The sequence below is a fragment of the Condylura cristata genome, unplaced genomic scaffold (genome assembly GCF_000260355.1).
Source record: "Condylura cristata isolate star-nosed mole 26May11 unplaced genomic scaffold, ConCri1.0 scaffold00008, whole genome shotgun sequence".
Taxonomy (NCBI): Eukaryota; Metazoa; Chordata; class Mammalia; order Eulipotyphla; family Talpidae; genus Condylura; species Condylura cristata.
Window position 1 is genome coordinate 55,086,685 of NW_004567109.1, and position 23,439 is coordinate 55,110,123.

General features: G+C 35.9%; 1 protein-coding gene across 1 annotated transcript in view; it reads right to left on the reverse strand.

Moving 5' to 3' along the window:
* Positions 1 to 1,539: 1,539 nt before the first annotated feature.
* Positions 1,540 to 23,439, reverse strand: part of GTF2B (general transcription factor IIB) — a 30,131-nt gene continuing 8,231 nt past the window's right edge. Inside the window, exons 3-7 of the mRNA XM_004679189.2 lie at positions 8,447 to 8,580; positions 6,292 to 6,438; positions 6,030 to 6,159; positions 3,904 to 4,185; positions 1,540 to 1,954 (exon numbers count right to left, since the gene is read on the reverse strand). Of these exons, the coding sequence (XP_004679246.1) occupies positions 1,821 to 1,954; positions 3,904 to 4,185; positions 6,030 to 6,159; positions 6,292 to 6,438; positions 8,447 to 8,580 (827 nt within the window). The 3' untranslated portion in view covers positions 1,540 to 1,820. The remainder of the gene's footprint in view (positions 1,955 to 3,903; positions 4,186 to 6,029; positions 6,160 to 6,291; positions 6,439 to 8,446; positions 8,581 to 23,439) is intronic.

Genomic DNA, 23,439 nt, shown 5'->3' on the forward strand with positions numbered 1-23,439 from the left:
ATTCTGAAGAGCATGTGTACCGTCAGCCAAAATGTAATTTTCATAATCAGCAGTGCAGTTGTAGTATACTTGTGTTTCTTTTGTGTTCTCCCCAGCTCTGAATAGTATCATCTAAGTGACCTAAGTTTTGTGCAATGGAGAAATACCATTTATCTCTGTGGCTCAAGCCTATCCCGACCCATGGTCAGTAAAAATGATAGTGGAGCCTGATCTTCCAGAGGGTGAAGTCCCTCTCTAGACAAGTCTCCATCACCAGCTACAACAGAATTCCAAGTCTCCTGTACAACCTACCTACGTGGCAAAAAGGCAAAGTTTTTTTTTTTAACCTTTTTTTTATTACAAAGTTTATTTTTACATCATTTTGCACATTTTTTTTTCCATCTCGATTGTAATCCCCGCGGGTTTCCCATCACCAAATCACCCCTGTGCCACCACCATAGTCCCATGCATTTCCCTCCCTTCCCCCTCCCCCCCGTTTTTGATCCCATTCCCCACTCCGCCCCCACAGAATGTCTCTGGTATATGGTTGTTCATTATTTTTGTTATTTTCTCGCCTGGTCCATTATACTCCTGCTATGAGTGAAACCATCCGGTATTTTTCTTTCTCTTTCTGGCTTATCTCACTAAGCATGATCTTTTCCAGCTCTGTCCAAGTTGCTGCAAAAGACATGTTTCTCTTTTTTGGTTGCTGAGTAATATTCCATTGTATATATGTACCACATCTTTCTAAGTCATCTACTTTTGGGCATTTGGGCTGCTTCCATGTTTTTCCAATTGTAAATAAGCAGCAATAAACATGGGGGTACAAGTATCTTTTTCAATCAGTGTTTTTGTGTCTTTTGGATAGATACCTAGGAGTGGGATTGCTGGGTCGTAGGGAAGCTCCATGTTTAGGAGTTTGAGGAACCTCCAGACAGTTTTCTATAGTGGTTGTACTAGTTTGCATTCCCACCAGCAGTGCAGGAGAGTTCCCAAAAAGGCAAAGTTTTATTGGCCTTTGTTTAAATTACCTTTGTAATCAAGAGACAATAAAGAACTGCTCCCCAAAAAGGGAAACACAAAACACTTATTTACACAACAGAATTATCTGAGGGGTAGAGAGTAGTACTTGTTAAAATTTTGGACATTCCCAGGCCCAATAATCTCAATCCCACTCTGTCTCTGGTGAATCCTCTCACCCCATGCACCTCTGGCCTGTACCCCAGTTCCTGTATGCATAAATAAATCTTTAAAAATAAACAACAACAAAAAACACTCACATGCAAAACTTTGACACGATTTTCTCTCCAGTCAGTGCCTTCCAAGGTTTAGTTCATAACTCAACTCTTGCTTTTGTGCACAAACACACATATACACACACCCACTCAAGCTGCAAACTAAGTTTATGATGTCAACAGTGGTTCTCAAAATCCTTTGACTTTATTAAAATATATATTAAAAAAAACAGAAAACAAGGACCTCTACCAGCTTTATTAGCTGCAATATGCATCTGTAATTATATATTACAAATTATATAACATAATTATAACAAAAACTTCAGTTTTGAAAATTTTTATTCAAGAATTACATAATTTCAAATAGCTTCCAAAATAGCTTCCTAGGTAACTACAAAAGAAAGCAAGTTTAATAAGAAATTTAAATCATTAAATATGTTGCAGTAGTATATACATACAGAATGCCAAGCAATTAATATTTAGCCCTGGAATGCGTACCATGTATTTTGTTTTTCCTTATTATAGGCTCAATCCAGCACTTGGTATAGGCTAATGTATAACAGGCAGAGTTCAGTGTTCATAAATTTTGACATCAGTTGCCTCCATTTATAGCTGTGGTAGTTTGTCCACAGGGGTATCAAATTTGAAGTCTGCAGGAAACAAGTCAGGGGCTCGAGGGTAGATTAGTCTGTAGGACTGTCTGATTGTAACATCAGCAACACCAGCAATATCTCCAATTTCTAAAAGACAAAAATTAAGAATAACATCACTATGACCCCCCCTTCCAGTATTCCAGCCTGTGACATATGGTAGCATAAAATGATTGGTCCAGATTTTTAAAAACCAAAAGTGATAATGTAATGTAGAAAGCAGGAGCTAAAATTAATGGTAGTAGTACTTTTTAACCTCAAAGGACTCTTATTAGTATTTAAGATTTAATATATTTGATAAATTGAAACAGTGCTCTGGGGTAACACTATGAATAACTATTATACTGATGACTGTATTTAGGACTTCTGCATTTCACAATAAATCTTTTTGAAGATCACAGTAACCCATGAATACAGTCTTATAATTCACTTTAGATTTCTGCAGCATTTCCCCTAGCTAATTTCTGTTAAGAAATTTCTGTTAAACCCAAAATGGGTATTATAAATACTGTTCTACAACCTAGTTTTTCTATTTAATACATTTGAGGTCAGATAGCACATATACATAAGTTTTTAAAGATTTATTTTCAATTTATTTATGTAAACAAGAACTGGGAGTAGGCCAGAGATGCAGGGTGTGAGAGGATTCACCAATGACAGTGAAGAGCAGAACAGGCAGGATGACTGAAATACACTGCTGAGGGGAGCAGCGGGTGAGACAGGAGGGGTCTGCTGCACCGTGTGGGTCACCTCCCTGGCAGGAGATTGAACTGCAGTGCAGTGCTGCAGTGGCTGCCGTGAGAGCTTCATAGTGTTGAGGCTTTACCCACTGCACCACCAGAGAGTCCCAGGTAGCGGTATTATATAATATCAAACTGCAATCTTTCACTACTAGGAACACTTGAGCATATATATACTGAGTGGTGGTACAGAATCCTAGGAGTGGCTCCATATTAACTTTTTGAAGTCATTGTCACATTTTTGAAGAGGTGAGGTTTTATGGGTTTTCTTTGTGAATGCCTGCAATCGATATGATATTCTGAATTTCTTTATCTCATGTTGCATTCAATTATTCTGGACATAATAAACTATCAATGTCATCTGGCTGCAGGTCTCAAAGAAACAGGGATTCAGTTTCACAAAACCCATCATATATAAAGCAGAATGATAAAATTTTATGTTGGTAAAAATGAATTTTCCAGGTAGAAATGAAGGGCAATGTGCCTAATTGTAACTTCCCACTATCACCAGAAGACTCACAATTTCCTTTAAAAAATGAGTGCAGGCCAAGGGGAGTGGAATAACATACTTAAATTAACTGTTGGCTGCTTCTTCCTTCACATTCTTCTACATAATTTATTACTGTTCACCTAGGCGAAAGGCTATTCTGAATAGGGCATTACCTAAAATTGTTGCAGCATTTGGTTCACTACTTCACTTTTAAATTTGGAATTTTTCTTTAGTTTTTGAGAGACATAGAACTCAAGCTTGAGAAATTTACTAAAAAATTCTGCTTGAAAGTTGTCTTACACATTCAAAATTGGCTTTTAAAGGTCAAACTATTTATATACACCTATTTCAGCACTTTTATTAAGAAACTGGATGCAGTATGAAAGGAGAAAAAGAATAGGCTTCACGAGAACGCTGGATGGTTACACCCACCTAAGAGGGTACCTCCCTGTAGGTATACCATGCCAGGTGATGAGAAAGCCAGGTGCCCATTTCTCAAGATTTGAAAAGGTAAATTTTGAGGGATAAAAACGGACTATTCAAATGACAGGATCATTTAGAGAAAAAAAAATAAATAACTTTAAAGATGACAAACATACGCAAACTAAAATAATTTTAATGGGAAAAAAAGTATGTAAACAGGACTATGCCTCTACTTTATGAGCCACTTAAAAGCAAAATATGCTATTAAATATTTTGATGCTGAGGTGCTCTCTCCTAAATATGAGTTCTAAATATTTACCTGCTACATACTGATAAGCAGTTCTGAAAAATACCTGACAAAGTATTCTTCCCATGAAGAATCCTACCTTTCTGAGTCCTCTTCTCAGCTGATGCCTGTGATGCCATGTAAATGGCTGCTGCCGCCACAGATATGGGGCTTCTTCCAGGAACCAAGTCCAGTTCCACAGCTTTACGGGCTATGTGTGTAGCTGCCATCTGCACTTGCTTAGGAAGACCAAGGTTGGAGCAAAACCTGGACATGAAGTCCCCAGTTGTAATCAAATCCACACTAGTTTCTAGAGCTTTCAAGATAAGTTTAAAACATCGCCCAATTTCTTTCTTAGAAATTCGTGATACGGCACATATTTCTGGAAAAAAAAATTAAATATCATCACATAGTTCATTATTAAATCTGTCACTTTTGATTAGTAAAGTAATACTTTCCAGCTGCAAAAAATTTAAATCATGCCAAGCCCTAAATTTCTCAATGATACTTCCCACAGAACTAATTCAAAATTTCTCATCTAACATAGGTTTGTATTCAAAAGTGGGCAAAGGATCTAAACAGACACTTCTCTTCAATAAAGACATACAAATAGCCTACAGGTACAAACAAAGATGTTCATCACCTCTTACAGAAGTCAAAACAACAAAGATATCAACTCATACATACCAGAGTGAGTACGATCCAAAAGACAAGCAGTGGGGACAAAAAAATCTTTTTATGTTGTGGGTGAGAATGTAAACTAGTACAGCCAATTTATAAAATTTCCAGTTTTTTAGAAAGTGGTATGGGAAATTCCTCAGAATTTTAACTCAAATTCCAATTAACCTAGTTACCTCACCTCTGGGTGTTTACCAAAAAGATACAGAAACACTTAATTCACAGAGGTAAGTACACATATATTTAGTAAGCATTATTTAAACAGCTTAGATCTGGAAAAACCTAACTGCCCATCGACAGATGACTAGATAAAGATGTGGTTTGAGTTATAATAGTTATTACATAAATAGGAGTTAAGTAAGTTTTTATCTTTCCAAATGTTAACCTCTGAAATTTCAACTCATGCAAGTAATTTTTTTCAACTAATCAAATACTTCTTTGATGTTTATATATTAATCAGTCTTGGGGACTATATCAAGGAAATTAAAGAAAATACTCAAGCTAAAGAACACTGCTTAAGCTACACACTATATGCACTCAATCCCTCTAAGTATAGGCTAATTAATGCAAAATTAGACTAAATATCTGAGCCTGTCATTCTAAAGACTTCAAATACCAAACAGTATGAGATAAATTTAACAAAAGCCTAAATTTTAGTTATAACAAAAGAAATGATGAAAATGATAAAGATGGCTGCCTCTTTACTTTGACATAAGAAATTTTAATAAATATTGATGAAGGATATATTGTCAAGTGAAAAATGAACTTTGGCAGTGAAAGTATCACAGCAGGCCCTCCCTGGTGGCGCAGCGGGGTTAAAGCACAGCACTGAGAATCTAAAGCTGCTTCCCATGAGTTCAATTCCCGCCTGCCCCAGAGGTGACCACATGGTGTGGCAGACCTCTCCTGACCCGCCCGCTGCTCCCCTCAGCAGTGTACTTCGTCAATCTGTCTGTTCTGCTCCCCACTCTGTCTCTGGTGAAGCCTTTCGCCACCCCTGAGCCTTTGGCCTGTATCCCAGTTCTGTATGTACAAATAATTAAAAAAAAAAAAAAAAAGTATCACAGCAACACGTGGGAATAAACTGTCACATGGCATAAACTGCAAAATGGATGAAAATATACTACTCTCTTAAAGTTTCCAACTAGTGTATAAAAATGCAAATCATGTGACTCAAGAGAAAAAAATTACTGAGCCTTTCTACATAGAGTGTAGCCCGGCAGTGGAAACTTTTCTGTGTGTCAAATGTACAGTCTTATTACAACACCTACTTTGGCTTAAGATGCCAGGTCTTGGAATCCACGAAGTACAATACAGGCAAAAGCTCTCACTAGCAAAGAACACAGGGTTTACATAGGCTATCACTCCACACAGGAGCACAGCCTGCAAAGAACAAGGCCATTACAGATCAAGAATAAATTTTTGTCAAGCAACAAAATAAGGAGGCATTTGGAAATGATACTCAGCTACTTGGCATCAGAGCTGCTTTGGTCTATTACTTTAATATGATATAGATAACTTTTTTAATCTATGCAATTAAAAACTTACCTTTGAATGTCCTAGGAACCCCTTCTTGTCTACAGGCAATATAGAGACAAGCAGATGCTATGGCATCATTAGCTCTTCCCTTCAGGCTCTTCTGTTCATACACTTGCTTGAATAAATTATTTGTTCGATCCTTCAAAGCAGAGAAACTAAGCTTAATTTAACTCTATGCCATTTAATTAGTTGCAATATCAAAATTTCATGTGTTCATTAAGTGATGCTAAGTTAATGCTGGAATAGTTTAAAGGAGATAGACAAAACTTACAACTATATTTCGAGGGAGGTTGATTCTATCTGCCATCGTAGTGATTTCCTTGAATGCATTCATCATCGCCCGATCAGAACTACTCATAGTTCTCCGATTTTGATATTTAGAATTGCCAAATTCATCAAAACTTGCAGCTCCTGTACCCTATAAAACAAAGATTTTTAACTTATGCAAAAAGTTCAAAAATCTGGATGAATGAAAAACTAAGAAAACAACTTACACACTCTTATTCTATATGCTTCAGAAATCTATCTTGTGAACCTTTGCTAATTCTCAACAGAAACAAAGTATAACATGATTTTTAAGAGATTTTCTACCAAATACTTTAAATGCAAAAATAACAAAGGCACATTCTACCACCACCACTTGATAATACTACACTATAAAATTAGGTAACATAATTAATTACATTATATAATTATATTATTTAATAATATTAGCATGTTATTAGGCAAGAAAAAAGTACAAATGTAGGAAGGTTAGGATAAGCTGCAGACTATTTGATATCTTTGTAAAACTAATATACCCAAATCCTTGAACTATTGACAAGCAAATTCATTAAAGTGTCAAGGCAAAAAGTTACAGAAATCGAGTCGGTCAACCAGTTAAAGGTTGAGAGAAAAATATAGCAATTAATAATAATGAAAAAGATAAACCATTTGGCAATCAACCTGAGAAATACTCAAGACATCATAAAGGAAAACTTTAAAACAATCCTTGTGAAGAGCAAAAACGTGCACATATGGAGGTACGGTGATGTAATTCAAAAACTGCATAACTATGTAAGTAGCTGAGAAATTAGTAAAATTTGGGAGGCAAATGGAAGGGCACATCATGTTACTGAGTGGAAGATTTTTTTTCAGGAAGAAGTTGATTTTACCTAAGTAGAAACAAAACTAACCAAAATCTGTGAAAATATAAAAAAAAAATATGTTTTATTTAGACAAAGTGACATTAACCTTAAAAGACTAGTGAAGAAAATGCTGATGCTATCAGATATTGCAATAGTGTGGTGTGGCACCTGATTAACTAGACTAGGATAAAGGATAGGAAATCTAGAAATATTCCTGAATACATAGGCTTATTTAGCATATAAGCAAAGCCAACTTTTAAAAAAGTATTGGGGGGGGGCATAAGAACACTAATAGGTCTCAAAGGATAAAGGAGAACACATTAATGATGTTACCTGTTTTTGACAGGGAAAGGGGGTTACTATGGGAACTGAGAGTTTGGAGTGAAGGTTAAAGAGTATTTGTAGTATTTGATACTTTTGTTTTTGAGTCATGTATTTCCTATTGAAAAAAACCAAACATTAAAAAAAGATGCAGGATCAATTTGAGTCTCACATTTTAAAATGTCCATATCATACTCTCCCCCAAGTCTATAAGGTGAAGCAAATGCAGAAATCTCCTAAAGCTATTTCAGAATATAAAAGTGTCAACTTTTTTTTAATTGTAAACTTTTTAACGTAACAGTGGTTTTCAAATTTGATGTGCAACTTATAGGGCATAAAAAAATGACCAGTTGTTCATAACCTTCTTAAAACAGATTAAGGATTAGTATATAGCAAATAAAAAAACAGCAAATGGAATATGTTCCAATTCAGATGAACAGAGCCAGGATGTCGGAAAAGAATACGCCTTTTGTAATAGTAGCTTCCATTGATTGAACACCTACTACACAATACATGTTTTAAATAGTTTACCTACAATCTCATGTCACCTTCAATACACTCAGAGGTACTATTATTCACATCACTTTACTGAATAGGAATGCAAAGCTTTAGAAGTCATAAGTTCACCAATATTAGAAAACAGGCTATATGTTCTCCATGTATCTTAAGTGGTATAGTATTCAAATTCCTGTCAACCTAAACTCATTATAGGCCATGTAATATTTGACATAATTTCTGTGGAAATGTGCTTTATGATACCAGGGGCATGAGGTGTAAAGCTTGTAACGTTGACTTGTTGGTTCCCCCTTTAAGATGAAAGAAAATACAGAAGGTAACCATCACACAGTATTAATGGTGAGTCTCAATGTCAGGTTAACATTCCTGATTGCTTAGTCACTGATATTTCTGTAAAATTCCCACACTCACAAGTCTTTGGTCAATCCACATTTGGTATTTTCTGCTAAGTGGATTTATTACCTTTCCAATCATGGTAGATAAATCTCCATCACTCAGAAGAGGATTCTGAGAATCTCCAACTCGAGAGGGATCTTTTGTTGCTTTATCATTGCTGAAAGTTCTCCACTCAGATCCCACATCAATAACACGGTCACCTAAGGATACAAGCACAAATCCCAATTATCAGGTAAAGACAGGGCTTATTCAACATTATCTAATGCCCAATTCAGCCCTGTAATTCCCAGAAAGTTTGAACATGGACATCTAAGGCTCAAACTTATATATCATATCATAGAAGCATTCCTTTAATTACTACTTCAGTTCAGTAATGGTGCTCTTTAAACATGCTATAATTAGTCACAGTCTAACTTAGAAAAAAAAGAAATAGTCAAAAATAAGACAAATAGCAAAATAAAGCTATTCAGGTGATCCAAAGTTAAGTATGATTCAGAATCAAATTTTGTACAAAATTTGTGATAGGCATGGGAAAAAACCAGAATACTGCTTACAATGGTATTAATGTTAATACAAAAACTACAAAATTTTCATTCTTTGCAAAGAATTAAGTCCAAACTTACATTTTAATAACTTTGATGAAAAAATATTTTTGACCTAATAATTTATGCAGAATAAACTTTAAGCCTACAACTACTGCAAAGAAAGCAAGGTGAGTAAACTTTTCTTTTTATAGAGCAGCAGTGACTAAGTATGGCACGCCAAGAAGCCAGTATGAATAGCCCTACTTTGATTATGCTTTGGGAAGAATGGACAGTGGCTGGTAATAGACAATAGTTAATTAACATTGAATACCTGCATACATGAGTCACTGTGCCCTTCAGAAAATGTTTTCATTTAATCCCACAGCTTTATAAAGGTTGGTACCACTTTTATTGCCACTTTACAGTCTCAATTTGCCCACAATCACATAGCTAGAAATGAAATGCACATTGGATTGAAGGGTCTGTCTACACTGCCTCTGTAAGCCCTGTGCTTTCCAACCACAGCATAATAAAAATGACAGCAGAAACCGGGCTATTTTCTATCTTTGCCTATACTCACAGAAAGTAAAAAAGAATAGCAGAAGTCAGTAACCGCAGCAGTTAAAAGATATTTATGGCCCTGACAGTGAATTAATGTAACAGTTAAATATGTGGACTATCATTTGCCACTTAGCCTTGGGGGAAAAGCTATTTAATTTCTATGAATTTTATGTCCTCAACCTTCTTTTTTTTAATCAATAACCTCATGTAAAAGCTAACATAGGTACAGTGCATGTAAAATTCTTAAAAAAGGACTTCAAAGGAGTTCATAGTTAGTCCTTAATAGTCATTATTTGCTACTATGATGATGAAACTTAAGGTGCAGATACTCAGGCATTTCCTCCCTTTGGAGTTGCAGGACAAGAGGGAAGGAAAGCAAAGCACCAGTTGTAGAACATTAATATCCATATTAGGCTTTAAAAATATCAAGGGCTCTGCTACAGATTATTTAATCAGTAGGACAGCAAGTGAGACAGGGAAAGAACTCTGAAAATTGTATTAAAACTTCTGAGCTACTTTTCATACAGCACATAAATTAAAATGCTCATAACCAGAATACAATTACCATAAGCTAATCTTAAGTGACTGACTCACAGGGAGTTGGAGTTAGAAGGGATTAGCATAGCCATTGACCCTGACATAGAAAAACCAAGATCCTTAGGTGCAAATGTCTAGATTACAAAGCATAAACTCTAAACAGGTAACAGACTACTGTAGGGGGTGTCTATCACAGACCCAAAAGGTGAAAATAAAGATATGGAGATGAAACCTATAGTGGAATTTCCTGTCCCTTTGAGATTCTACTTAGTTTATTCAAAATCAACAACAAATCCTAGGCTCCCAAAGAGATGGGGGTCTGTATCTGTACTGGCTGGGGCAGCAGTCCTGCCCTCCTCTGCCTGTGACCTGTACCATGCCAGGACTCAGCAGTGACCTTCCTCAGTGGAGGCCGCTCTCCTCAAGGCTGCCTGCCTGCAACCTTGCAGGCATCTCTCAGCAAATCTGTCCCTTTGGGGCAACTCATCCTGCCCGGTTGTGCTGTGTAAGTGTCCTTTTCCCTAATAACCTGCTCTTTAAATATAACTAACATCACTGTCTCATGGAGAAATTCACCTGGGAACTAGTCATGGGCCTTTGAAAGGGGAGCACTGGTGAAACCTTTCTCAGTGTGAACCCAAGGACCCCACACTCCAAACCCACCAACTCCAAAAAATATCAGACAAACTGACAAGTACATTGCTGAGGGGAGCAGTGGGTGGGTCAGAAGAGGTCTGCCACACCATGTGGGCACCTCTGGGGTGGGGATCGAACTCATGCTGCAGCGGCTTTAGCTTCTTAGGCCTAACTTGTAACATTTTAATTAATATAGTGACTATATTAAAAGAACAATGCAAATGAAAAAGACAAGTGAGTAGGTGATGTTGTCATTTTGGGAGGTAGTACGGGGTCCCTGGGTTCACTCCGTGAAAGGTTTCACCAGAGCTCCCCTTTCAGAGGCACGCAGCGAGTTCTCAGGAGAGTTTCTCCACGAGACAGAGACTCAGTTGTATTTAAATAACAGGTTTACTAGGTAAAAGGACAGGAGTACTGGACACTTGCACAGGCACAAATGGGCAGGGAGAGATGCCTTGGAAGGGACAGGTTTGCAGTGAGAGGCCTTGTATAGTTGCAGGCAAGAGGCCTTAGGAGAGCGGCCTCCACTAAGGAGGTCAGTGCAAAGAGGTTCACCATAAGGCAGGAGGCTGCTGGCCAGTAAAGGAAGAGAGTGGGTGGAAAGGAGCACTGCATAGTCACAGGTGGGCAGAGCACCGCAGCCCTGAGCCAGTGCAGAGACTTGCCCTGATAACAGACATCTTCGCTTTGGGAGGGGCTCACTCCTTGAGAGCCTAGATTTGTTGACTTTGAGTAGAATCTGGAAAGAACAGAAGATCCCACTTGGGCTCAATCTCCACATCTTTATCTTTCACCTTTTGGGTCTGTGACAGACACACCTACAGCAGTCTACTACCTGCTTGTATCTTCAGCTCTGTAATGCAGGCACTGGCACTGAGGATCTTGATTTCTAAGGCTGTCAATGAGTATGCTAATCCCTTCTACCCTCAACTCCCCGTGTGAGTCAATCCTATTGATACCTGCTTTCTACTTCTTTCTCTAGAAATCTACAGTATTAGCCAAGATGCTTCAATTCACAGCATTTCTTTTCAAAGTAATTTAACCATGAGTTTCTTTGACTTCTTACTTTACACAGCCTTAAAAAATTCAGACAGGTTAGAAAAAAAAAAGTTGGCTTGGCATAGCATAAACAAAAAAAACAGAAGTGGATAGTGATGTAATTTTCCACATACATAGGGATGAATCTACAGGACTAATTCAATGATCTGTCGTTTGTGCTAAAAGCCATTTCCTCTCATATTTTACTACTCACAACACAGCAATTTATAAAAAAAAATTACAATCAATATATTGGCAGATAAAGTTCATAAGATGTAGTGTGGTGGATCATTCAAAAACTAAGAATATATAAAGGACTTTAATTTGAAGAAAACCTAATGTTAAGGATAGTATCTTAAAAGTCATTCTGAAAGGAAACAGTCTTTTCAAGAGTAACTATTGTTCAAGGCAGCACAATGTTAGGATTTAAACAACCTCTGACAAAAAATAAGTCTGCTACTAACACACACACACCTCATTTAGATTCTTCATTGCGCTAAATACAGAAATATGCCAACTTTCACTAGACTTCCTTTCTTATCCAGAAAGTTCATATAGGAATATTTTTCACAACCAAAAGAACTACACTTTGATTATAAATGTAAATATAGACTCCCTTCTCCCTCCTCCACCAATAGTTTAATCTGTACTACTCCTCAGAATTAAAAAAAAAAAAAAAAAAAAAAAAAAACCCCAATAACTATGTAGAGTATGCATTGTAGTTACCAGTCTAGAGAATATAAACTAAGACATTTTATCATATTTTAGTTTCATTCTACTTTTCAAGAAGAAAATGATAATAAAGGCCCAAATTATTCATACCAGTTTAAAATGGCTCATGTAGTCTGGTACTTCCTTTAAAAATTGGGAAAATTCAATCTACAAATGTCTCATACAAGAATGTTCAAGGGAATGTTATTCATGTTGGCTAAAAACTAGAAACCCCAAAGCTCCAACCTAAGAAACACTTCTCAGTAAGCCACTCATACATGGAACAACAAAATGAAACCTGTGAAAAACATTTCTAGTCCCCAAAAAAGTCATTAAAAGAAGAACTATTGTTCCATTTATAGAAGTTCATAAACTAGCAAGATAATAAATAAGGATAGACATCTATCTGTACAGTGGTTACTGCTGGGTGGGAATCAGGGTAAAAGTGACTTGACTATAAAGACATGAGAGAACTTCTGAAGTCAGAGATATGGTTACACCAGTAAATGCAATGTCAAATTCTAACCGTACATTTGGTATCTGCAAATTATTATATGCAATTACACCTCAACATTAAAAATTAAAATTCACTATTATCAAAATACTGTTGAACTTGAATTAAACTGCACCAAAACCACACATTATTTTTATAAATTCTCTTGGACAAGGAATACACTCTTTATTCAAGGTCTTCTTTCAGATTAAGTACACTCATGTCACATCTGAAACTAGACCTAATTTTTTTTATTGTTACAAATCTCATTTTCTAACTAGTAATTGCTGTAATATTTTATGTGCTTATATTCAGCCACTTTTAATAGACTATTAATTTTTAAAATTTGATCTTAATATTCTAGATATATAATCCCATCAGCAGAAAAGAACTGTTCCCTTTACAATGCTTAACTCCCATTTCTATTTAATATCTAAAGCACTTGTCAGAAATTTCCAAACAATACCTTTGATTTAAAGCAGAAATGTCTCTAACCTATCATGCATAAAGTAACAAGTGAACCAAAATAATCTTATATGAAAGGATCATTCTACCCTAAATCACAGTATCTTGTACTAGGAATAAGTTAAATTTATTAACTGCTGGTCATCTCAGCAGATCATAGTGTTTCTTACATATCTCTTTACATTATTACATTACCACAGTTGTGGGTTATTCAGAAACTTCTGTGTTCTGATCAATGAAATTATGCTGGGTTACTAACTGATTTCAGAAGTTCTGTGGTTTAAATAAATTTATTTCTTATTCATAGTACATAGGTCTCTTAAGGAACAGTACGGCTATTTGCTATGCCATCTTTGTTCATGAGGATGGAATCCCTACCACTTGAGACAGCCAGTCACCATGATAGGGTGAAGGGCATAAGGTGAATTACCCACTGATTTGATGGTTTATAATACTTCTACTCAGACCACTGGCCAATGCCAGTCAGGGATGATGTACTTTATAGGGAAATACAGCTGTACCAAAGCCAAAAGGAGAAATCAGTAAATAGTTGTCAATGTTGGTACCCATGACAATCAGTAAACAGAATTCAATACTACATTTTGGAGGATTTATGTATAGTATAATAAGATTGGTCTATAACTTTTGTGTTTATATGACAAACTAAGCAATCAAATTTAACTTTGCTGTATTTTGACATTATCACGGATATATCAAAAATAATTTTACATCCTTTTCAAAGGAACATTTTTACTGGTCTGTTGCTTCAGTCTTTATTAATAAAATGTTTTTAGTGTTAAAAGGATGTGTTGCCTAGTGAGGGGTGAGAGATTCTTGATTTGTAATCTGTAAGTTTTCTGATAGGAATGTAGTTTTCTTCTATTGTACCTTTAACACTTTATATATATATATATTTTTTTTTTCCTTGATCTTTAACTGTACCATGATGGTTATGTTGTCTTTACTACTTTCCCATTCACTCTTTATGTCTTATTTGTTCTCTGCTTTACTAATTCAATTTTCTAAAATGTTAAGTCTGCTAACTGCCACCTAAAACAGTTTTATTAACCCTAAATGGGGAAAGCCTATACTTCTAAATATGACGAAAACCAGTATTTTCCTCAATGAAATAAGTAAGTAATAAACACACTGTTAAGAGAATGGAAAACAAGCCACATACTAGGAGGAAACATTACAAATCATGTTTCCGAAAAAGGAGCCCTTGTATCTGGAATATATAATAATTCTCAAAATTTAATGATTTTTGAAAAAAACCCGTATGAATGTGTCTCCTTATGCAGTTATTATTTCTGATCACAATTAACAGAAACTGGAAAGTTTTTTTGTTTTTTTTGGTTTTTTTTTTAAGATTTCTTTCTTTATGCACATAAGAACTGGGATACAGGCCAGAGGTGCAGGGGCAGTGAGAGGATTCACCAGAGACAGAGCAGGGGAGCAGAACAGGCAAATCAACTGAAATACACTGCTGAAGGGGGCAGCAGAGGAAACAGGAGAGGTCTGCTGTGCCATGTGGGTCACCTCTGCAGCTGGGACAGAACTGCTGAAGTGACTGAGGATAATGTCATAGCACTTTAACCAGGGAGGCTCATAAAGGGGTACTGGTCACAAAAATCAGGTATTTTCTGTTAACACTCCTCCAGTTAGGGACAGAATTTTGTTAAGTTCATAGGGTCATGTTCCTCATCACCCTAGTTTGTATTCACAAAACTCATGTTCATTACATCCTGTAATAAAGAATTGTTAATCCAAGTTCAACCGTAGGCAGTGATGCTGGAAGAATTTTGAACACATGCCACCAGCACTCTCAGTCTCCCTGGGTACTAGCACAGCGCCATAACAGAAAACAGATGACCCAAACAAGATTAACTCCCAGTATGAATCTTAAGTATATTAGGCAGGAAACAGGAGAGGTATGTAATCAAACAATTTAAATACTTTCTCACGTTGGGCCCTCCCTGGTGGTGCAGTGGGTTAAAGTGCAACACTAAGAAGTTAAAGCCACTTCCTCATGAGTTCATCCTCGCCTGCCCCGGAGGTGAGGTGATCCCACATGGCTCGGCAGACCTCTCTTGACCCGCCTGCTGCTCCCCTCAGCAGTGTACTTCGATAGTCTGCCTGTTCTGCTCCCCACTCAGTCTCTGGTGAATCCTCTCACGCCCCCTGTACCTCTGGCCTGTACCCCAGTTGTGTATGCATAAATAAATCTTAAAAAAAAAATTTTTTAAAAACTTTCTCACATTAACAGCCCACATTTAATACTCCTGGATTTGCTAGACCAGGCTCCTCTTTTTGGACAAGCCATGTACACCAAGGCTTGCAAATTGTAGCACAGTGGCTAGTGGTAGTTCTTCTACCTTATCTACATTCTGGGAGGTGGGGGAGGACAGATCTAGATTTACACACATCTTTTCTACTTAAATCACTAGCAACTTAAACTCAAGGCCATACCTAGCTGCAAGGAAATCCTGAAAATACAGTGTAAATGAGCAGGCACATAACCAGTTAAAGAAAGAATGGGGGGATAGATCTAGGACACAACTTGCAGATTCTGTTACAAAAAATAATGGGTAGGGAAAGAATAAAGATGTGAAAGAATGTACAATAAAATCAAGGTATTTTGCCTTACATTCTAAAGGAAAGTGTGCAAAGACTATTTAACCTCCTTACTATGCAAGCTATAAACTACATAGCCAACCATAGGAAATTTTACAATATCAAAACCAGAATGACTTAAAGTAGCAACCGTAACAGTGCAGGGAGAAAACCACAATATACCAATAGCAGCCTGGAAGCCACTACTGATCAGCCTGACCTAATAACAAAGTTTTACTGTAAATTAATAAATTTCCCCCTTAAAAAAATACTTCTATGGCCCTCCCTGGTGGCGCAGCGGGTTAAAGCACTGCATTAAGAAGCTAAAGCCACTTCCGCATGAGTTCAATCCCCACCTGCCCCAGAGGTGACCACATGGCGCGGCAGACCTCTCCTGACCCGCCCACTGCTCCCCTCAGCAGTGTACTTCGTAGATCTGCCTGTTCTGCTCCCCACTCTGTCTCTGGTGAAGGCTCTCACCGCCCCTGAGCCTCTGGCCTGTACCCCAGTTCTGTATGTACAAATAAAATAAAATCTTTAAAAAAAAAAATACTTCCATTCAATGTATTTTTTATTCATACAAACATACTATACATACTAAGTTCAACTAATAAAAGTCCAATTCTATCCTTCACTTTACAATTGACTCCTATTACCAAAGTTGCCCACATCCCACACCTCCTGCCTTCTGGTAACTTATTTTGCTTTATTGTCTAGAATTTTTTGTTTTATTTAATTCATTTGATTTTTCCTCACAAATGAATGGAATCACAGTGTTTGTATTTTTCCATCTAATAAAGCAATTTTTTAAAAAGGAAACACCAAGAGGAATTGCTCAGAATTTCAATTCATTATGCCATCTTCTGAAAATTGATCTTATTTAAACATCTGGCATACAATCTGTAGTAGAGAATTCAGAAGCAAGAACCTTAAAACAAGGGTCTTTAAATTACTTGTTTTCAAAAGCTAGATTTATCAAAAATCATTATAAGTAACAAAATGTTTCAAAATGTGCTGATAAGTCTAGAAGTTCAACAATCAAAATGTATTATTTAAATTTGACAACCCCTAAGCCTCAAACATTCCAATTAAAATTTAAAAAAATCAAGTGCCTAATAAAGTTTTTTTTTAAAAAAAGATTTATTTATTTATTCATACAGAACTGGGGTACAGGCCAGAGGTGCGGGGGCGATGAGGATTCACCAGAGTGGGGAGCAGAACAGGTTAACTGACAAAGTACACTGCTGAGGGGAGCAGCCGGTGAGACAAGGGAGGCCTGCCACACCATGTGGATCACCTCCAGGGCAGGGATCAAACTCATGCTGAAGTAGCTTTAGCTTCTTAGTGCTGCACTTTAACCTGCTGCACCACCAGGGAGGGCCCCTAATAAAGTTTTTTAAAGCCAACACACTGTAATTGTTCAATTTAATGCTGAAAATGTAATTCATCTCGAGCTCCCACTTTTCTTGGTCATTGAACACTTTCAACTATTCCTTTCTTGTTATATTTCAAAAAATATCCTGATTTAGTCCAGCATTACTATAATTCTTATGATAGAAAGTCCTGATTTATAAAGAGAATTTTGATCAAGAGATAATTTTTAATGAAATACTATTAATACAGCTGGTATCTAAATCACAGTTTTATGTCCCCATCATGTAAACTGAATTAGCACCTAGAAACCAACCACATAGTTAATTTCCCAGACCAGTCCATAAAAGTCTGTGAGGTTTAGATATTGAAAACAAACAAAAGCCCTGTACAAACTGACAGTGTAATCAACATTTGGCAAACTATAAAAGAAAACGCATTACACATTTCACCCCTGAATTTTTTAATACATCTTGCTTTTCCTCAAACAAAAGCAGGTCTGCAGCAGCATCTTTCTGATAAGAGCTGCTTTGGCCTCTCTATCCATGCAACAGGATGCTGGTCAGGGACAGTAAAATATAAAACCCTCTCGTAGAGCTGTATTTTAACTTTAGTCATAAAAAATTAAGTCATTCAAATAACTGATTTCAAACCTAAGTCAGCACGTTTCTTTTTCCCTCTACCCAAATGACTTTCCTTCCATAAACCCTACCCATTCTTAAAGATTATGTTTCAGTGTAACAACAGTAATTTCCCCAGAAAGTCATTGCATCCTACCTTTGTATTCTCAGCAAACTTGGAAAATCTGTATTAGGGCTTTAATACTCTGTGTTGCATTAATATACTCTCCTCCTGATATACCCTATTTAAAGATTTGCTGCAGAGCTTATTTACAGCATTTCATCTCTCTATTAGTCTTCTTGACCAGCACGGTGTTTAATAAAAACATGTAGTAGAAAGGTCAAAGGCTTTAAGTCCTAAGATCTGGATTTAAATAGCTGTCACTTATTACATATGGAATCCTGATGATCACCTAAAGCATATAAAGCCTTAGTTTCCCTTTCTAGTAAATAGAAAAAAAAAAAAAAAAAAAAACCATCTCACTGAGTAGTTGTGTTAATGGAGTAAATTTAGTAATTTTCTCATGCTTCAGAGAAAGTAGCATCTAAAAGTTCTAAATTGGGCCCTCCTCGGTGCACAAGGGGTTAAAGTGCAGCACTATAAAGCTATCTGCAGCCTCTGCAGCATAAGCTTGATCCCCAGCCAGGCAGGTGACCACATGGCTCTGCAGAACTCTCCCGTCTGCTCCCCTCAGCAGTGAACTTCTCAATCCACCTATTCTGCTTCCCACTTTGTCTCTGGTGAAGCCTCTCACCCCCTGTACCTCTGGCCTGTACCCCAGTTCTTGTATACATAAAGAAATAAATCTTTAAAAAAATAAATAAAAGTTCTAAATTAAGCAAAGATACTGTAACAGAATGCTTACAAGAGATGTCAAAGCAATTGAAAGTGAATACACTATTCCCCAATTTGAAAACACACTTGATTGTACTGAACTAAATTTTCTTTGTTTTAAGAAATGTGGTAATGCAAATTTAAAGATAAAACAATTTTTAAAATTTAAAAATAAAGCGTTAAATATCCCGGACAGATCATTCAAACATATGCTGCAACTGACTTGCTATGAAGAATGGTATCTGAATTTACAATCATCCTTTTTCTACAAGGTTAAGGAAAAAAGTACTTGTATCCAAAAATATACACCACTGAAACTCACACTAAAATTACGCTATTTTTAATATATTATTTCATTTAATGCTCAACAAGTCCTAACAATTCTGAGATGTAAGGTTGGAGAATTTTAAATAACTACAGCTGCACAGCTTACTAACTAGTGAACTAAGTCTAGGCTCTAGGGCCACTGACTCCTAATTATACTGGGAAATATAGATACATATAAAATTACCTGCCCTACAAGAATTGGCAATCCAGGCTTGGAGACATGAAAAACATAAAAAGCTTAAAAGTACAGACAATCTCAAAGAATGTGGTAATTGTGAAACAAATAATACCGATGTGTGTTTCTTAACATGTTATCAACATACCCAGAATTTCTGGAAATGAACCTGTTATGTTTTAAAAACATTACTTCCCAGCTGAATATTAAAGCACATTCATGAATGCATGAATGCATCAGATTCACTGACATAAGAAATATACAGAATAAGTTTAGGAGGAAGAATTAAGATTTATTCCGTTTTCCCTTTCAAAGCAACCCAAACTATGTTCTGATCATTTCCTTATATTAAGTACTAAAAATAATTTCATTTTAAATGATATACAAAAAAAAAAAGTGGTTTTAAAAAGAAATGCTACTACTAGTTCTAAATAACCCCTCTTCGTGCACTCTTTATGTAAGTCATGATAACCAGTTTCATGTGTTAACAGCTACTACAGAAACTCACTACTAACCTGATACTTTGCTGAGTTAGCGGTGTTAAGGTCATATTTATGAACAAATTTACAGTCTACATAAGATTATACTGCCACCTAGTGCTCAACTTTTCAAGTGACACACTCACATTATTAGGATTTATAATTCCAAAAACTAGTTTAAAGGTTATTACCATTATCTTAAGATAACGGATAACATGAGCACCAAAGATAAATCCTAACACTTCATATGTTCAAATTGAAAGTCAAAATGAAGTTATAATTCAAATAGAAATGCAAAGTCAAACAACTATTACATATTAAATATTAAAAATAATCACAAAAAATATTAACTATAAATTACAAGAGACTAAATAGTATACAATCATTTAAAAATGGGGGGGGTTAAACAACATTAGTATGAGTATTTTTCAAAGACAGCAGTAATATCTCCCAACTAAATAAAAAGTTCTCCTATAAGCTAACCTCATGCCTCATACCTTGGGGGTGGAGCCTATTTCTTCACACTTTCCAATCTAGGTGGGTGCTATGGTTGCTCTAGTAGAATACAGAAAGCACAGCCCTTGACCCAAAATTCAGCTTCAAAACTCTGTCTCTTAAAACACTTGCTCCTGGGATATTTTAGAAAGCAATCAGTGTTACAAAATATGGCCATTCTGAGGAAACGATAGAGAAACCCTCCAGGATGAGAATATGGGGGCAGACCAAGCAGCAAAGAGGACCAGGAAGGCAAGTGAAACAATCCTCCAGGTACAATCAATACCTCGTTGGAAAGAAACCAGCCGAGATGAGTACTTCCCCGAAACCCAGAACATCATGAGTAAAATAAAATGGCTGTTTTTTACGGACTGGGTTTTGCAATAGCTAGTCATTAACTGAACAGAAATTAATTACTGAATGTATGATACTGGCTGAAGAAAAACCTAAAACATGTGGCGCTGTTCTTAAGACAGAGTAGTGTATCTCAAAGAACCTATGAATGAAGGTGAAGAACAGTGATTACAGAAAATACAGTTGGGTTCAATTAAGATACTGTTTGTATTATAAACTATTTCATTTAAAAAAAAAGTCACACCTAATGGGCTACTAGTTGCTAACTCAGTTAAGGGACAGTATATGGTTCTGAAGCAGACAGCTGTGTGTTATCTAGTGTTGAATTTTTAACTAAAAAGAATACAGTGCGCTAAGTTTCAAGCTCAATTAAACATTAATTGAACACAAGATTGTCCAAAAATAATTCTAAGAGATTCAGTTTCTAAAGTTGTCCAGTGATTATTTAAACCAAAGGCTTAAACCAAAATGCTTATTCAGAAATATGATATAATCTAAAAACTTTCAGACAGTGTAAAATTTTATAGCAAACACAATCAAACCAGGTTCACCAAGATCATTTATTAGCTAACATAATGAATAATGTCAATATTTAAAGCTCTATGAAAATATCTCAATTATGAAAAGGCCACAATTGTATGTCCTTATTGCTTTGCAGAGTATTTTCTCAGCTTAGTTCCTTACCTGTCTCCATAGTTCTACTACTATGTACCTAAGGTAAAAAAAACATGTGCTTAACTTTAAACCAGAAATATGATGCAAATTTAATAAATATATGGTACAACCTGAATTTATTATTGATATTTTAACAGGGTGGTCCCCAGGAAAAGGGGAGGTTCCAGGTGCCCTGCCCCACCCAAAAAGAGGATGGAGCTGAGCAGGGAGGAAAAGAACCTGAAGAGGAGAATTAAGAGGAAGGAAGGAGGCAGGATGGAGAGCCAGAAAGAGACCTGAGGGAGGCACTTGGAGCATAGAGACATGTGAAGAAGTGGCTCTTGTTTCTTGGTCCTGGACTGATTGAAACAGATGTAGGTGAAAGACCCATGATGAGGTTGACTATGGCAGCATTTATCTTGATTTTGATTTTGCTCTTTTCCTTCCAGACTTATCTGACCCTTTTCTATGGGTCCCAGTCAGAAGACGCTTTAGGCCTTGCTTTGGGCCAATCCCTTTTGGGTGCTTTTACAAGGGGGATGGGTATACTTTATTGTGTGTTTGATTTAGAAACTATATTCTTTGTGTTTTCTGGATTGCATACTAATTGTATTGAAGTTCCTTTCTATTAAAGGTCTTACATGTTTCTGTCTTGATGTGAATGGCAAAATGTCCCTCTCTCTGCTCTGTAACAATATGACAAATATTTGAGTATATATGTCCTCTGGGCTACTTTTTCCTAAACTATACTCATGGAATTTCATGTCAATTAATCTATTTTCAACATAATTAGAACATAACTCAGTAGACTCGTGCCTATCTGCCTTTGGTCATGAAATCAATTCTTCACTTTTATATCATATCACACATTTAGCTACAAATAACTGTGAATGAAGTTATATGTATTTTAAAACAAGTATCTGTTACTGTATTTTGTTTATGTCAGAAGAACCAACATCTCAAAAAAACTTTCTATAATCAGAGAAAGAAATTTTAATCAGATTATATTTTTAAAAATTTCAGGCACTAAAATTTAGCTCTACTTAGAATAAAGTAGCCCTAATGCTAGTGCTCAAGATTACCAGGTAACTGAATAAAGCAAAACTAGGAGAAAATTAACTTCTTTGGTTTGACACAGCAGAGAAATGCAAATAAAAAGTAGGTATTCCAGTCACAAAAAGTATATCTTGAGAATACATCTTCCTTCTCTAGCTGATTAATCTTACACAACTGTTCTGCTGATTAAAGTAGAAGTTGACAGAAGGATTGAAAATATAATGGAATATGGTTGTACTTCTTTTTAAATGGTTATAAGGGTCAGGAGAGCCAAGAAGCAGAAATTACCTTCAACCTTTTTGTCTTTGTCTTAAATCTTAGATATTATAGATTTGATTTTAATACTTCAGAAGAATGAGAATGCTCTTATTTAAATTAGAAGTCAGTGAACATTTTCTATAAAGGGCCATATAAGCACATCTTAGGCTCCATGAGTAGAGATCAAATTGAGGATAATATATAAAAACTGGGAAATATAACAATTGAGTGTGATTTGTTATCTTGCATATGTATTACTGAGAAGAATGGGATTCTCTTTAGGGTAGATAACATTTCACTTAACTGTTGTTCAGAGTTGGCATTACCTATCATTGATGTTAATTACAAACATTCATCTGTCAATGCTGTTAAAACTTTATGTATCTCATTTTAAAAAATGTCTTTTTCATATAGATAAGTGCTGTCAAATACTGAAATTATTCTATAAGCATGATTTTAATTGAACGTATTCATTGCTTGGAAGGCATTTATAGAATTTTATTACTTTTTCTGATATTTGCCTTTTAACATGTCATTACATTGTGAATTAATCACTTCTAACTGAAGGTTAGCCACAAGCTCCTTAATTGCACATTTAAATATATTTTGAAATTTGAAAATTTCCTTTGCATTTGCATCCAGGTCTGAAAACATACTTTTGAGTCTGGAAAATATATCCACTGCTTATCTGTGTGAGAATGAAAATGTTGGTTTTTGCTTTAACTTTTGACAGCAAAGGAAGTATGAAAGCAATTTGACAGTAGTCATGATTCAAATACTTTTATTAGTCAAAATGACTTTACTAGTGTTAAGTTAGAGATGTTTTCCTAACAATTCTAGGGAAAACTAAGAAATAT